Source organism: Heteronotia binoei, chromosome 7, assembly GCF_032191835.1.
Source record: "Heteronotia binoei isolate CCM8104 ecotype False Entrance Well chromosome 7, APGP_CSIRO_Hbin_v1, whole genome shotgun sequence".
NCBI lineage: Eukaryota > Metazoa > Chordata > Lepidosauria > Squamata > Gekkonidae > Heteronotia > Heteronotia binoei.
In genome coordinates, this window is record NC_083229.1 from 81886462 (window position 1) to 81898847 (window position 12386).

The following is a 12386-nucleotide window of genomic DNA, read 5'->3' on the forward strand; positions in this document are numbered from 1 at the left end:
ATCCTACTGAACAAACTGGGTCTTATTTCTGAGTCTACATGCATAGAAGTGGGCTCCATGTTACAATGCACAAGGCAAATAATAGGAATGTCAAACATATAAAATATGCAAAGAGATAAAATGCAAAGGTAGACCATAAAAAAAATTCCAGTAGACATCAGTCTATTGAAACATAATCATAGTAAATACAGATAATAAGATAGAATTGGCAGTCACAACTCAGACACAAGTTAAAATTACAATTCAAAACACATTCTTCAATAGTAATCATAAATCCAACAAGTGGCTCCTCTGTTCTCCTTCATATAATAGTGTGCAAAAGACTTCCAAAAGTCCAAAGAGAAGGTAGAGGATCTCCCAGAGAAATTTCTACAAATGACATGTCCTTCCCAAGTATACAAGACATTTCAAAACACTTCTTCATCAGTTACACGGCTGAAAAAGACATGAATTCCACAGCTTACGTCTTAAATAGAATCTTAGGGTTCTCCTGGCCAGGGGATTCCTTGGACTTTGGAGCTCCAAACCACCGCCGGCCAGCTGACTAGCAGAGAAAGCCCCACTCCCAGAGACCCATTGCACATCAACATGGTCAGTGTGATGATATCACATGGAAGTGATATCATCACATTAGGGATATCGCATGTTGACACTCTAGCATTTTGCCCATAAACTCTATGGTAATAGGGACATTGTACATGCTGGGGACTTCGCACGTTGACACTCTAGCATTGCAGCCAAAATGCTACAGCATCAATGCATGACATCCAGAATATGATGATGTCACTTCCATGTGATGTCATCACATTGACCATGTCATGCACTGTGATGTCACTCTACTTTCCACACACCTGGACAGTTCCTTCACACACACACCCCACCAGGACAATTAGACCTGGCAATCCTAGACCTTGCTCATGACACATCATAAGGACAAAATTAGTTCTAAACTATTACAAGGTGGGCAATAAGGTTGCCAGCATCCAGATGGGGATTAGAGATCGCCCAGAATCTCAGCTGATCTTCAAAGATCAATTCCTCTGGAGAAAATGGCTGCTTTGGAAGATGGATATAGCATTATATCCTGAGGATGGCTCTTTCCTCCCGAAATCCCACTCTCCCCAATCTCCATCTCCAAATCTCCAGGAATTTCCCAGTTCAGAATCACCAACCCATGTGAGCTCCTATTGGCAGCTCCTGACCTCTGCTGCCGCCTGCTCACTGTTACATGGTTTGAGTTCCTGCTGAATCCTAGAGCAGCATGAAGTCATTTCCAGGTGTGCCCCAGAAATTGCATCACAACATCAACACACCTGTGTCCTCATGTCCCTCCCCCCACTTTTGTAGGTGCCAGCTACTGGCCGGCAATACTGTCCTTCTCAAACTCCATTCTCCCAAGGTTCCAACCCAAAGTCTCCAAGATCTTCCCAACCCAGTGTTGGCAACCCTTGCAAGCCATGTGATTTCTGTATTTTCTAAAAATGCAGCAAAAACATATCACAAGGCCATAATCAACCACTATGCTACAGTCCTGCAGCAGGTCCAGGCCTACATTTGTTAGCTTTTAGAACTCTTCATTGTTGCAAATCTTTCTCTGATTGAAAAGCAGGTGTTCAAAACTCACAGAGCTCAGTAAGATCTGACATGTATTTTCTGCAGTGTTTGTGCAGAATTGACCCCATCTGTATGAAACATCATGAGTCATAATTAGCTTTGGTAGTTTTCACAGCTGTATGCATTACCAGACATGCAGTAAGGCAAAGAAGAGCTACGCTGCATTAGGAAGGCTATTTGTTAAACATCACAGCAATGGTAGTTCAAAACTCTTGCACCAGAAATGTTACCTTCTGGTTATTCCCCCTATCCTTGCTAATGTTAAGGGATGAAACAGCAGGAAGTGACACCACTGTACTGCAGACATCAAGGTGAAACGTGATATTTTATGTGTGTCTCAATTGCCAGAAGGGGATCATTCCTACTAAAATGTAGGGACTGGCAAGAACAATGATGGAAATAGGGGAATGACGAAAACAGATTTAGGTAACATCACACATGAACTAGTAGCCAACATCTGCTCCAATCATACCCAAACACTTTTTTCAATCAATACCCTGCACCTTGCAGTTTTCCAATGATAAGCATACACTGTCCTATAACTACAGACTCTTCTCTTGTTATTTTGATAATAATAAAAAGTGAAGGTTCAGTTCAACTTACCAAACCTCTTGTAACCAAAGGACTGCACTTCTTCCTCTTCCGCAAAGTCGTCTATATAACAAACACAGGTAAGATATTGTATTAGAATAGGGAAAATCTCCACACATTGTACAATCATTGAAATTCTAAGTTGAAAGTCAGTGTTTACTGCCTCTGACTGCACTTTGGTTCAGTGAAGTCTGAAAACAGTGGTGACTTTTTTTTGTGCTGTGTACCCAGTCTTTAGATGATATGTAACTCTTGGAGACTGGTTAGTCTGAATTATAAGTACAAAACCATCTGGTCATACTCAGCAGCCTGTATGTGGAAACGACTGGGTGGTCCAAGTACATAGTTTAATAGAAGTTTCACTTTTTAAAAATTACTCAGAAATCAAGCCATGTTTGCCTTTAAAGTATAACCTTACTGCCAAACTACAATAAGGCAAACAAATACAGAAATTAAACTGCTGTCCTGCCTTGGATAAAAAACCCAGATCCCTTATGAAACTGGGTTAGGACCTATTAGCATGATGGTTTGAAGTTCTGATTCTGATTCTTGCTTTTCTATAAATATAAAAGGGCTACAGTTGGTATATTTGCAAAATTTTTATTTTACTGATTCATTCAAATTTATTATTTGAAATTAGACTAAATGTACAGGTTTAGAACAGAAATAAAATCAGATATGGCTCCTGAAGGTGCATATTGCAAAAACACATGACGATAGCAAATGATGATGAAGATCAAAGCAAATGCTTAGTCAGGGAAAGTCTATGAAAAAAAGGCTTTGTTTAAAAGCCATTTTGAAAGATGCACAAGAAAGTCGGAAAGATAGGGTGCAGCCAATTAAAAATATCATACATGAGCAACAGAAGGATTGTAAGTTTTGAAAAGAAAGCTAACCATGGAGCATCAGGAGAAAGTATAAAAGTAAGTCAGGTAAGATGATGGAGATATGTATATGTAAAATATAAAACATCAAAGTAAAAGCAGAAAGAAAAAAGCAAGAAAAAAAGAGAAGGACTGGTCCTTAAATAACTGGTTGGATAAAAAACAGCAGAATTCAGAAGAGAAACAAGAAGGCTCAGGTCACTCACAACAAGGAAGGCTTTTTTCATTTAAATATTTTAGCACATTATTTATTTATTTATGTTATTTGTAGTCTACCGTTCTCACAGGGACTCTGTGCAGATTACACATAGTGAGTCAGTATAATGAACAAAATGGGACATTCAATGAACAATGCATTAGGATTGTAGAAGTCTGAAACCAACTAGAGAGAACTGAAGAATAGCATAAGTATTAACATGACACATTAAGCAGGGAAGGGCAAAAAATACATAATAGAATTCTACTTACAGTGAGCTACACACAGCAATACAGATCACAGCCCACAATCATTTATCTAATTAAGTTTGTAAATCAATTTGTACAGTATAGGGTTGCCAAATCCAATTCAAGAAATATCTGGGGACTTTGGGGGTGGAGCCATAAGCAAAGTTGTGACAAGCACAACAACTCCAAACAGAGTTCTGGCCATCACATTTAAAGGAACCGCACACCTTTTAAATGCCTTCCCTGCATTGGAAACAACGAAGGATATGGGCACTTCTTTGGGGACTCATAGAATTGGACCCCCTTTCCAACTGGAGTCTGAAGACTCTGGAAGTGGAATGGTACATGGTGGCTGTGGAGGCGGGGCTTCCCCCCACTAACCGGCTGACAAGGAGCGGGAAGGAGCCTTGGAAAGTGGGAGAACCCTCACTGGGACCTGGGGACTGGCAAATCTAGTACAGTACAACCCTATTAGCTCTGCAGAAAAGCCCTCCTGAATAATTCCATTTAGCATAGTTTTCCAGGAGAGCCTAGTTTGCATGGCATAGTTTGCCAGGAGAGTGGGAACCTTCTTGACCTCCTGGAGCATGCCATTCCATAAGCTGGACATGATAGTCAAGCTCTCATGGCAAAACATAAGGGCAGAGGCAGTCACATAGATGAAAAGGACCAAGGCCATGAAGGGCTTTGCATGTGATAGCCAATACCTTAAATCGAGCCCAGTAACAAATGAGTAACCAGTGGAGTGTAGGATCCCAGTATAGGGCTCTTCCTGCAGCTTATTATTTCAGCATTGAAGCAGATATATCTCCAATGGGGGAAATTTAGAACAAACAAATAAAAGAGTAAAACACAATTGCAGTTAGCCAAGTAGTACAAAGAGGAAAGATGTAAGCTGCCTTGGTAAACTGCCAGAAGGCCCCCTCCTTCCTCAGGAGTTTCAAAGCGAGTGTGCCAAAATACTTCAGTGATTGAGGAAACCTTGAACTAACCCTTCCACTATTTTCTCAATGAAGACAGGGGAAATAAGAGTAGAGGGTGATCCTTCATGTAACCTGGTCCCAGTCTATTCAGGGTTTAAATCAGCACTAAATCAGACCCAGAAACAGAACAGGTGTAGTTAACCATTGTCACTTTACTGATGCATTTTGAAGCAGCCCCTCACACATCATGGAACTTGAACATATGAAGCTGCCTTATACTGAATCAGACCCTTGGTCCATCAAAGTCAGTATTGTCTACTCAGACTGGCAGCGACTCCCCAGGGTCTCAAGCTGAGGTTTTTCACACATTTTTGCCTGGACCCTTTTTTGGATATGCCGGGGATTGAACCTGGGACCTTCTGCTTACCAAGCAGATGCTCTACCACTGAGCCACCGTCCCTCCCATTACCACAGCATGCATCTTCAGGGCCAAGCTCTCTCTTCTTCATAGCTGGTATAGTGAACAAACTTAGAAAAGGTTGCAGCTGCCACCTCTCTGTGAAGCAGTCAAGCAGATCCAGAAACACCCTTTAGCTGTGAACCTGTTCTATATGGTGGAATGCAACTTTCCTGTTATAGTATATACTGTTACATTATTAGGGCTGCCTACAACTCTTTCTTCAGTTTGCCTGTTTACCCTCATCAGTCCTTCCAGGCACTCATTCAGTGATTCAATCATGCCTCCTTTGGATAAGTGGAGACAAGTGGAGGACCCATAAGGACTTATGGAGAGGGGTGAAGGAATGTTATTTTCCCTTCCCCTACTATCTCCTCTTTCCCTTCCATAAAAGTCCCTCTTGTCTCTCCTCTTCTCCTGCTTCCTCTTCTCTTGCTTCCTTCTCTCTGGGGACTTTGGGGTGAAGCCAGGAGCAAAGTTGTGACAAGCAGAACTGAACTACAAAGGGAGTTCTGTCTATCACATTTAAAGGGACCACTCCTTTAAAATGCCTTCCCTCCACTGGAAATCATGGAGGATAGGGGCACCTTCTTTGGTGGGGGGGCTCATAAAATTTGACCCACTTGTCCAATCTTTCTGAAACTTGGTGGGGGTTTTGAGGAGAGGCTCCAGATGCTATGCTGAACATTGTGGTGCCTCTACCTCAAAACTGAACTACAAAAACAGCTCCCGCAGAGCCCCAAATACCCACAGATTGATTCTCCATTATACCCTATTGGGACCAGTTTCCATAGGGCATAATGGAGCGCCCAGTGGACATTCATATCCCCTCTCCCTATTTTCTGATAACCCTAGAGTGGGGAGAGGGCCTCCAAACCAGGGAATCCCCTGCCCCCAACTGGGGATTGGCAATCCTAGGAGGAAAAAAACCAACAGAGATAGAACAAAAACAAAGAGGGAAGATGAATAAAGTTTTGAAAAACAGAATTCAAGATGAGAATGACACTGAGTGAGTTCACTTAAGGAAATCAAGCACCCTTTATCTGTGCAATATTTTGTATCCCTCTTGATTGCTGAATTCCACACTACTCCAGTAATATATGAATTGGCCCTTGTTGCAAATTAGCGATAAGACTGAACTAATTCAAAACAGAAATAAAGATAAGCAGGTTTTAAAATAAATGTATTTCTGTGGATTGGGTCCACCCTCCAATTCTTCCCTTCTACTGCAGGCCCTGTTTTGTCACTCATTCTGCTTCTTGAGGTCTCCCGTCCCTAAAGAAAAGCATTTTGGGAAGACTGGCGGGCTACAGTGAGAAGCAAGTACAAAGCAGACTCTTGTGGACAGGAGAGTCTTCTGTTAATAGAATACAGTCCTTTGTTATCAGGCATACAAAATAAAGATGAAAATATTTTTCACTTAGCTGATTTCTGGTCTTCCCTAGCACAGTCTTGTATAACCAAATTGGTAATCTTGCCTAATTTGTCTCTCTCATTCACTTTGATTGCCATGGAGTAACTCATTGTATAAAAGTATGATGTTATCCTTCCATGGCCATGAAGAGTAAAAAAGAAGCTTAAAATTCTTCAGGTTTTCAAGGCTAAGTGCATGCATGCATGCTCATAAAAAATTTCCATCTAATAATGGGATAAGAATTGTTACATATGATACCAAGGGGATGAGAAAGGACAATTAATAATCAATGAACTTCAAAACTATGTACATAAAATAACATTTTATAGTAGTAGAATTTTCACTGTCTGTGGCATACCCATTCAATTTCTTCTGTTATGATATAGGTTCTGGCCCACTTTTTGTAGTTCTATGTACAGAGAGTTTTGCTGATGTCCACATTACTAGTCAAGACTCAAAACAACTCAAGAAAGAGCCTTCTCAATTGCCACCCCTTACTAGTGGAACCAACTCCCTGAGGAAGTCAACCTTGCAGGAGGAGGGCAACGAAGATGGTGAAGAGTCTGGAGACCAAGTCCAATGAAGAGAGGTTGAAGGAGCTGGGGATGTTTAGCCTGGAGAGGAGGCAGCTGAGAGGTGATATGATCACCATCTTCAAGTACTTGAAGGGCTGTCACATAGAGGATGGTGTGGAATTGTTTTCTGTGGCCCCAGAAGGTAGGACCAGAACCAATGGGTTGAAATTAAATCAAAAGAGTTTCCGGCTCAACATTAGGAAGAACTTCCTGACCGTTAGAGCGATTCCTCAGCAGAACAGGCTTCCTCGGGAGGTGGTGGGCTCTCCTTCTTTGGAGGTTTTTAAACAGAGGCTAGATGGCCATCTGACAGCAATGAAGATCCTGTGAATTTAGGGGGAGGTATTTGTGAGTTTCCTGCATTGTGCAGGGGGTTGGACTAGATGACCCTGGAGGTCCCTTCCAACTCTATGATTCTATGATTCTGTGATCTTGCCCAGTTCTGCAAGGCCTGCAAGATGATGTTATTTCAGCTAGCATTTAACTGAATAGAACTGAATGGATGTTTTAAGATTACTTAATGCCATCTTTGAACTGTACTGAAATTAGCACCAAATTGGTTTTATCTAATGTTTTAATTTAAATGTTTTATTGTTGTTTTATTATGAAATTGTGAGCTGCCCTGAGCCTACTTCATCAGGGAGGGTGGAATATAAACCAAATAAACCTAACCTAACATTAACAATTTAAGTGCAATGAGACTTTCCAGTATTGCTGTGCCTATACACTTTCTCAGCCTGATGGCAAGTAGGCACATCTACCTTCTCTACTCAGCATCAGAAAGGTGTATATTGTATAGCTGAAGAAAATACGACTACTTTGGTCTTTGCCAAGAAAGGAAAGCTACATAGTTGGATCAAGTCAGTTTTTGTGCTCATTTCCCCTCATTACTGCAGACCCCATTCCACATGGCTCTTGTGCATGCAGGCCCAATGACCCCCACAAAAGGCTTTTTTGGGGTGGTCAGTGGGTAGGCTTCCCAATCCCCCAGTCCCAGCAGGGAACCCCCAGTTTTCCAGGCTTCACCCCACCCCCAGCCAGCTGGCTGGCAGGGGGAAGCTCCACGCCCACAGGCACCATGTGGCTTTAGATCTCCACAGATTTAGAAGCCTGCAAACACGTTGTGTTTTAAAATGTGTGTGAGTACCTTTAAATTTGAGCAGGAAGTGAAAGCTGCATTTGGAGGGGCAGGCAGCAGATCCACATGTGCGAGAGATAAAGTGAGAGTTGTCCCTCTGCTTGCTGATGTCTTTATTTAGGAACCAGAGCCAGTAAGTAAGTAAGCAAGAATGTGTGAGTGCGTGAGTGTGTGTGTGTGAGAGAGAGAGAGAGAGAGAGAGAGAGAGCAGTCTTTGTGCTTGTTTTGGATTCATTTCATACCTGCTTATGGGACAAAGGAAAAGTCCAACTCTCTCTCTTTTAACTTGCCTGTGTTAGTCTGAAGAAGTTAGCTGAAAATACAGCAGCTCCTGTGCGCAAAGCCCCAGTGAGATCACAAAAGTGTGTGCTTGCAAATTCTGTTTATTTTGGTTCCTTTGTCAGTGTGTGTTCACTTTAATTTACTAGAATTGCTGGGGGGACAAGGAAATGAAGACTGTTCAGGGGAATTGCACTACTGTATTTTTATTTATTTTAGGGAATGGGAAAGTCTCCTGGCTCCACCCCCAAAGTCCCCAGGTATTTTCTGAGCTGGACTTTGCAACTCTATCAGTGGGGGCTCTTCTCCTTTTTGCAATAGTGGAACAACTGGTTGGATCCAATCTAGAATCTCCATATCGGTTGTAACCAAACATCCCTTCTTCACCCATGCCCCATACTCTTTTATTCCAAAGGACACTGGAATAAAACTTAACACTGCTTAACACATGCAATGTATATTAGCCATTGGACTAGAATGGCTTTCAAGATTTGTGCCACCATTTAGTATGCAATAGCTATCAACACTGGAAGTATAATTTATCAAGACATATGCAGCTACATTAGCTTCCATTCCATAGTTACTCTGTCATTTTGAATTTTAAGACAAAGCATGGGTGTCTTGTGCTATTTTTGTTATATTTTTCTCGTAGTATAACTGTACAGCAAAGTGAAACAAAAATGTGTATAGGTTTTAAACAGTTAAACAGCTAGCTCTGCTTGCTTTCAGAAAGCCAAACTGCTACCCTAAAAACACTAGATGATTTTGTTTAAGCCAATTAATTACTCATGGTTTACGTGAAAGCACTGCCAGGAATTTATGTAGATTTCCCTAGACCATTGCATTAATTATTGTTGCAATATGGTACGTGTATGATTTTTCAAAGCATGTTTTTTCAATGTTTGGCAGTAAAACTCTACAGTGACTCATACTACATTTTTAAAAGATACTATCAGTTTGATTATATTACAAACTTTCATGGCCTAGAGTCCACTGAATCAGATGCATGAAGTGTATCCTGAGGATCAACTAGACCTGGAGATCCATATTAAGATCTGCCATGGCAAAAAGCAGCCAAAGGGGAATAGGCAGTCACATTGGGGCCTTGGGGCCAGAGCAAGTGAGGAGTTGTTTAACCCTTTCCCTCCAATCCAATCCTCATTTCCCAGAGTTGATAATTGTTAATGGTAGAAGAAAGGAGGCCTGGCGTGACTTTGTCCATTGGGGTTGCAAAGAGTCGGACTCAACTGTGTGACTGAACAACAACATATATCAGAGAACACAAGCATAGACACAAAAACAAGGATGACAGACACAAAAACAAGGATGCAGAAGCAAATATACAAAATGAAATCAAATAGCTATAACAGTGCTATACATTCATGGCATGCATTCAATGTGTCTTGAAGACAAACATGGAAACAGAGAAATAACTGTTTACCACAAGTGTTCTTGCTTTTTAAATATGAACGTTTAGTTATTACATTTGAAAAAAGATCTAACCAACTCATTGCCTCTGTCTTTCCCAGGACTCTTTTCTAGATCTTAAAGGCAGAATGCCTTGAATCAGTTTTGCCACATATTTTCTGTACCAGCAGAAATAAAACTACTATTAAGAAAATAGTAGAGGGTGGTGAAAGGTTTACATCCATTTTATCCAGAGCCAGGGCCAGTGTGCCTGCTAGGAGACTTTAGGCAGTCGCCTAGGGCACAACCCTGGGGGTACCAAACTGAGCATTGCTTGGGAGGGCGGGGGCTACCCCCTCCTTCCAGGGTAATTTAAATTGCATGGCAGGGCACACATGAGCTGCTGGCCTTCCCACACCTGAGAAAGGTCCTGCCAATCAGCTGATTGGCCAGGCCTTTAAATTGGCACCTGCTCTTCCTGTGCAATTTGAATCACTCGGAAGGGAGGGAGAGGCCTTCAAGTTGTGGTAGAGGTGCTTGAAGGCCACCCCTGCCCCCACCAACTGCTGCCCTTCCTGCATGATTTAAAGACCCTGCTGACCAGCTGGTCGGCAGGTGCTTTAAATGAAGAGGGAGGTTGGTCCGGCTGTTTCTGCTGGCACTACTCATGATCAGGAGAGTGCCCAGCAGCAGACACTGGCCTCCCAGGCAATTTTAAGGCCTCACTGATCAGCTGATCCACTGGACCTCTCCCAGGCATGGGAAGGGCAGCGGCTGCTCATGGACACTCTCCACCCTCCAGTTACAGCTATAATTCCTAAAATTCCAGACCGAACTAATCCTTCACTAATGACTCAACTTACAGTACAATTTACGCTTTTGAATTACCAGATAACAATACCTAGCAACCTTGCGTGAGACGGATTCATAACTGTCAGCCAATAAAACTTCATCAATTGTTCCTCGGCATATTTACAATAATTTGCCAATGGTTTAAAATGTGAGAGAAGGGGTACCAGCAGCTGCTGTCTCTCTTCATCATACATAGGACAATGAAGAAATATATGGGCAGCTGACTCCACCTGATTCGACACCCAAAAACAAATCCTCTGATACATGGGAGTCCGGGTATATCTACCAAAAAGGACTGCTGATGGGAGCGCATCGAAACGGGCTCTAGTAAATGCCCATCTATAATTAGGATTTTTTATAAATCCAAAATAAGATGCGGATCTTAGGCTTGGTCCCAGTTTCAGTTTCTTGTAATAAAAAGGTAGGGCTGCATAATCATTTTGTGCTTCGATATCCTTAAATCTTTGAGAAATCAAACTCCTTGCATACTTCTGCCCTCCCTCTAATAAATTTTCAGGGTCTAACCCAATTGATTTCAGTTTATCAACTATTCTATGAGAGCATTGGGGATAAGGAGTTGATGTCAGAAAATCAGGGATAAGCCCCAACGGGTTCAGATGAGTCTTAACCCAATAGTTATACCTCTGAATCCAGACATTCAATGTAACTGTAGATAAACCAGCTTCCTGTCTCAATATCAAACTTGGCGTACCTTTCGGGGTATAAAAAAGTGCTCTAAGAAATTTCGATTGCACTAACTCCAATTCTTTAATTTTGCTCACAGACAATATTTGCGTTCCATAAATCATCTGAGGGAGAACTTTGCTCAAATAAAGTTTGAGAGCAGCCGGCACATACTGGGCTCCCTCTTTCCTAAAGAAGCGCAATATAGCATTTGCACTCTTTTGTGCTGAACATGCTGTATATTGAATATGACTGGAAGCCCTGCCGTTAAATGTAAAGGTTAATCCCAGATATTTAAAATTTTTAACCTGGTCTACCCGGACCCCATCCATTATCCATTTCATTTCTTTGTATTTTTTATGGAAGCGCATAATCTTTGTTTTTGAGTAATTTATTGCAATTAACTCTTTTTGGCATTGCGTGCTAAATTTTTCCATTGCCCTATTTAGACCCCCTCTAGATAATGAGAGGAGCACGGCATCATCTGCGTACATTAGGACAAGAATCTTTCTTCCTTTGCCTAAAATGGGAGCTAAACTGTCAATTTCATGCAGGTGAGTTATCAAACAATTGACATACAAGTTAAATAAAAAGGGAGCAAGAAGGCAACCCTGCCTTACACCTTTTTGCGCTTGAATGGGTTTCAATAGCTTACCATCTGCAGTATATCATATTTGTAAAGCTGTGTTTGTATATAAATTAACCATCAACAGTAGTAATCTCTTGTCTATGGTAGTATGATTTAATTTAGCCCATAATCTTTCCCTCACAACTAAATCAAAGGCTGCTTTCAGATCGATAAATGCAGCATATAAAACTCCCTTATGGTTATGCGTGTATTTTTGAACTAAATAATCTAGAACAAGACAATGATCTAGGGTGGAATGGCCTTTTATAATACCCCCCGGTTCAGATTTAAGGATCTTCTCCTGCTCTAGCCATCTACATAGTTTCATACATAAATGTTTGGTGTTAAGTTTACATATGATATTTATCAAGCTAATGGGTCTATAATTATTGAGATCGGATCTGTTATTTTTCTTAAATATCGGAATTATTATGGCCAGCCCCCATCCCTCTGGAATTTGTCCTGTTTGAATTTAAACACATTTGCTGGTGGAATG

General features: G+C 41.4%; 1 protein-coding gene across 1 annotated transcript in view; it reads right to left on the bottom strand.

Moving 5' to 3' along the window:
* Nucleotides 1-12386, bottom strand: part of COLEC12 (collectin subfamily member 12) — a 157211-nt gene that overhangs the window by 128934 nt on the left and 15891 nt on the right. The window contains exon 2 of the mRNA XM_060243915.1: nucleotides 2218-2268. Coding sequence (XP_060099898.1) covers nucleotides 2218-2268 — 51 coding nt within the window. The remainder of the gene's footprint in view (nucleotides 1-2217; nucleotides 2269-12386) is intronic.